At 40.7% G+C, this 5557-nt stretch overlaps 1 protein-coding gene across 2 annotated transcripts in view; it reads left to right on the top strand.

Annotated features, from left to right (window-relative positions):
- The window catches only part of LOC111866912 (potassium channel subfamily T member 2), a 534419-nt gene that overhangs the window by 466794 nt on the left and 62068 nt on the right, over positions 1-5557 (top strand). For both annotated transcript variants that reach the window (XM_033752480.1, XM_033752482.1), the window contains one exon: positions 4958-5032. In XM_033752480.1, coding sequence (XP_033608371.1) covers positions 4958-5032 — 75 coding nt within the window. The remainder of the gene's footprint in view (positions 1-4957; positions 5033-5557) is intronic.

The following is a 5557-nucleotide window of genomic DNA, read 5'->3' as shown; positions in this document are numbered from 1 at the left end:
AGCATCAGAGGGTTGGTCTCGAGAGGTCTCTTCAGTTAATGTGTTACTCTTTACTTTAATAGTCTGCATCAAAAAAGTGTTCGTGTACTGAAAATGCCTAAAGAAACGTGCACCAGTAGATATTTAAAAATTCGGTGGGTGTCGGGCAATAGTGACTATTCAACAGACGGTGTCGTCATGTACTGTCAAGTGTGCGCAAAGGAAGTAAAATGTGAAAAGAAACTTCAGCTTGAACAACACTCAAGAACGACTGCACATATTGCGGCAAAGAAGGGGAAGAAGAACAGCTCACCACAACAACTACTTCTTACACAGGTCAAACCCAAATCCTCTGTTAATACACTTTCAGCCAATCTTTGTAATGCTTTAGTATGCAGCAACATTCCATGGAATAAATTAAGCAATCCAGTTATGCGATAATTTCTGGATACTTAAAAAAATCCCAGACGGATCAACTCTTAGAAAAAAATATCTACCTTTGCTGTATGCCTCTACTCTGCAGTCAATCCGTTCTGACATCGGAGGGAACTATGTCTGGATGTTGGTTGATGAGACAACCGATTTATGTGGCCGACTCATAGCAAATTTCGTAGTTGGTAAGCTACATCCCGACGAACCTGGCAACCCTCATATTCTTGCTTGCAAAGTACTAGAGAAAACCAACCATAGCACAACAGCAAGGTTTGTAAATGATTCTCTGCGACTACTATGGCCATCTGAAATTGAGAATAATTGTTGCAAGGCGCTTGCATTACTCACAGATGAAGCTTCCTATATGCTGAAAGCAGCAAAGGCCTTACAAGTATTTTATCCAAATCTTATACACGTAACCTGTTTAGCGCACGGATTACGTCATATTGCAGAAAAAATATGCGCAGTTTCCAGTTGTTAACGATTTAATTGCAACTGGGGAAAAAACTGTCTCTGAAAGCACCAGCTCGTGTCCAGTTCTAGAAAGATTGCTTACCCCAGGTTCTTGTGCCACCTGAACCTGTCCTAACTAGGTGGGGGACATGGATATCCGCAGCTTCATTTTATCAGGAGAATTTCAGTCAAGTGAAATAAGTGGTTACAAAACTTTAAGATGAGTATGCATGTGTCCGTGAAGCAAAAGTGGTGTTTGGATGTGATATTGTTTATCAAGATGTGACTTTTATCCATGCACATTTTTCTACAGTTTCAAAAGCATTGAGAGCTTAGAATCTTGTGGTGCACTCCTTCACGACTCACTTCAACTCGTTCACTGGATTCTGCTCCAGGCGAAATTGGAGAGACGATTAAATGCAAGTTACAAATGGTGTTGAATTCGAACCCAGGACTAAAATGATTCAGTCAATTAGACAGTACTTGAGTGGAATTAGGATATCTTTGCCAGATGAATGTTCCGAACCTTCGGCGCCAGTGTATAAGTACTGTCCAATCACGTCAGTTGATGTAGAAAGATCGTTCTGAGCCTATAAACTCATTTTGATGGACAATAGACGCAGTTTGTCTCCAGAAAACATTGAGAGACTTCCAGTTGCCTATTGTGATGCTACTTTCTGCAGTGAATGATACATGTAAATAGGTGAGTCTGAATAAAGTGACCTGTTTCTTAAGTGCATATTGTTCTATTTTTGGTGCATATTTTCCCGCTTTTTAGTGCATATTTTAAGTGTTTTTAACGCATAAAGATCGGGGCCCAACTAATATCATATTCTTCGTTATAATTATGAATGGGCATGATCGTGTCTCATATAGATTATAACAAAGTTTAATTATTTTTTGTGTACTTAATAATTCAGCATTAACTTTATAAATTATACAATAGAAGCGAATGAATGTCATTAAGTAGTGACTTGGGAAAATAAAGAAGAAATTGTTTGCGATCTACTTTAAGCTGTGATCCTGTAATCTGTATGGGGGAAGTGAGTCCAGAATATGTCAGAAGTCGGGCGCGAGACTGAAGTACGAACCACTTTACAGTGATGACAGCTTTTATTGATAGCTCATAGTGAAGTTACGCGAAGATTATAATTATTGGCTCAAAGTTCAATTACTTCCATGAAGTTCAATTACTGACACTGAAATTGGATTATTGATTTAAAGTGCACATGTGAAGTGTATGGACTCGTCCAAAGACTAATTACTTGCACAGAGTGCATGAAATTGACTATGGTAAGGTTAATGATTTGTCTTTGGCCCTGATATTCTAACACTATGAGACAAAATTTTCGAAGGAAAATTAAATTTGAAATTGAAACGGTAATTACTAATGTAGCTGGTCACGGTAGCCGAGCGGTCTAAGGCATGTACTGTCTTCGCTTGCTCGGAACCCGTGATCGTGGGTTCGAATCCCACTCAGGGCATGGATGTTTAGTTTGTATGTGTGCGTTTTTCTGTGTTTGTGTACAGGTAGAGGCCTTGCGACGAGCTGATCACCCGCCCAGGGAGTCCTACCGAATGTGTAAGATCTAGTAAAACCGAAGTGAACGGAGAGTTTCACGGTGGTAGGCCTAGGCCCACTGGGGCTCTAGTGCCAAGGAAAAAAAATTACTAATGTTCAAATTAATTACTGGTCCAAATTTTCATTATTTTCTTTTTCATTCTTCCTTTCGCTCCGACTTTTGGAGCATAGGGCTGATTTCTCAATTTCATTGCTAATTTTTACAGACGGTAGGACTCCTTGGACTGGTGACAGGCTCGTCGTAAGACCTCTACCTAGACACAGGATAACACAAACACAGAATGAACACATACACACACACCAAACATCCATGCCTTGTGTGGGATTCGAACACAAGATCCCGACTTCCGAGCGAAGACAGTTCATGCTTTAGATCGCTCGGCTACCGTGACCGGTAAAATGTCATTGCTGATATGCAATATAATTAACTCTTTTTTGAAATTAAGGGCCATTATTATAGTTTAAGATGATATATTACCGACACCATAGAAAATCTTATTAGAAGTTAAATATCGGCTCAAACTTATACTTACAAGTAAATGATGAACATTCTTTTAAATGATGGAATACATAATTTCCACTCAAAGCATTACTAGAAAGTCTAGAAATGAAAGGAAGCTGACATTAAGATAGATATGAATGACCGAAGAAAGACTGCACATCAGAACTGTTGTATTTGGGTCTAGATGTGAGGATAATATTAAAATGAATCTCAAACCATAGGATATGAGAACAGATGACGCTGGTTTAGTAGAAACACTTCAGGCTTATATTCCTATGATTCAGTTCCAGTCTTTACCAGGACAACTGAAGATTTCTTTTCTTTCCTCTGCCCATCTGGGCAGCTGCCAAGGTTAGCATCATGATCAAACCACGACCTCTTCCTTCCAAGTCAACTCCAATCCATTATTCACCAGTCGCCCTGCAACTCGACGCCACGAGATACTGACAGTGCCGTGAAATAAAGGTAATAAAGGTCTTCTATCTCTGTAGCAGGCCGTGGAGGCCCATAGCGCAGTGAGACGTCGAGGCTGCCACACTTTCTAGACAGTCGACTCACAGATGACGGCGAGGTTGTCATATTTACGCGCCAGCCGCCCTTTACCACCAAGGAAGATTTCTGATACTCATTTCTGTTAGAGGGTGAGTCGACCCCAGAGCTATATTGCGGCTGGAAGGATCTAGTCAGTTGAAAAATCCAATGACTTCATCGGGAATCGAGGCCAAGACCTTCCAGCTTGTAGCATAGCGTCTTAATACGCTACCGTGTGCCACCGTCAGCGCCGTGAAATTGACCACAAAAAAAAAAAGGCTACGGACTGGATTAAAATGGCCTATGTTTAGGAATCAGCGGCGTGCTCTTTTGAACACAGTAATGAATTGTGAAAGCGAGAATTTGTTAATTATCTGAACTACTATCAACTTCTCAGGAAGGATTCTGTTCCATGCAATTAATTTTGTTAGTATTACAACAAAATTTAATTCACTATTCGAAGTGAGTTCTTGTTGAGAAAATCCCGTTTTCCGTAGTTCCACGTTTACATACGATGGAACAATAAGACTTGCGTCTTAGGTTCGAATCTCGTCCGGGACACCGGCTGAATTTCTTCTTGGTTTCCTCAGTCCCTCAAGGAAAACACCTATATGGTACAGTATAGCAAATAGGTTATTTGCTGATTCCTTTCAGGCTTAGTAAATGCATTTTCTGGCCATAAATCAGTATGAAAATTGATACACCATGTTCAGTAAGGTATGATCCATCTGTTTGCATTTGAGACAAACAGGGACGAATGCAAGTTGTTTGTATTGGTGTGGGTAGAAGGAAATGTGTGGCTTGCAAGACTATAGTCTTCTTTGTAATCAGGAAGTAAAACTATTGACCAATTCTATTTATAGCAAAGAGTTCCGGGGGCAGCAAAATGTCAACATGCCTTGGACATTTTGTGGCTGTAAGGCGTACAGCTTCAGATGACACAGGACGATCACATGGTTCGTTCTATGGATACAGAAAAACGTATGATTCCAGGCACCTGTGCCTTCAGAAGTTGTTGTACTGTTACAGCTACTTCTAAAGGTAAAAGTATAGTTAACCGTGTACTGAAATATGTGCGGCACGCGGTAGCGTAGTTGCTTGAGGCACTGTGCTATAAGCTGGAAGGTTGCGAGTTCGAATCCCGATGAAGTCATTGGATTTGTTTCAGTTTGCCTAATCCTTCCAGCCGCACTATGGCCCCGAGGTCGACTCAGCCTCTAACAGAAATGAGTACCAAGAATCTTCCTGGGGGTAAAGGGCGGCCAGCTCTTAAGATTGACAACCCCAGCGCCATATGTGACTCGATTGTCTAGAAAATATGGGAACCTCGACGTCTCACAACTCTATGGGCCTCCCACGATTGTTACAGGGATACCTTTACTTATTTTACTTTACTCTACTACACCTGATACTAATACATAACTTGGCGTTAAGTTAAAATATTTAAAGCTTTTATGCGAACTGTTCTTGTGTTCCAGGGCAACATCTGGCAGCAACTTTTGTCTTTCCATTTTATACTCGAACTCGTCAACACGATCCCCTTCACGTTAACGGTAAGTTAAAAGTAGTTCCAATTATTCAGTTAAGAACGTACGTTGGTTTCTTGACATTAATTTACAGATAAGTTATGGGTCTCTTTTTACATTAGAGCATGAGAAATTTGATCCCTATATTTTGACTGGTTTGCACGTTTTGAACTCCCTTGAATACGAAAAGTTTCTGGAATGCTGTCTCTCTGTCTGTATGCATGGATGTGCGCCTTGTTAGCGCCTGAGCGGTTACATGGTGTTGTTTTATATTCGCTGTTCAAACTTCTGTGTCATACGTAAGTCGGTTTCTGATATATACGAATATTCCTGCTTCAAAAATTAGGGCTCGCAGATGAACATCCCCCCCAAAAAAAGAGTGACGGTTTTCTCTGAAATTTCTCTTAACGATTTTTATTAAGTGTTAAATTAAGCGGCCTCCGTAGTCTAGAGGTAACGTTCCCACCTCATGACTCGTGGTACGCAGGTTCAAATACCCGGCGGAGGTCGTCGAATTTTTAAGGGCGGAAAAATTCAGGGAACAAGTCCTCC

This window comes from Cryptotermes secundus, unplaced genomic scaffold, assembly GCF_002891405.2.
Source record: "Cryptotermes secundus unplaced genomic scaffold, Csec_1.0 scaffold42, whole genome shotgun sequence".
NCBI classification, from domain to species: domain Eukaryota; kingdom Metazoa; phylum Arthropoda; class Insecta; order Blattodea; family Kalotermitidae; genus Cryptotermes; species Cryptotermes secundus.
This window is presented reverse-complemented; position numbering and strand designations above follow the sequence as displayed.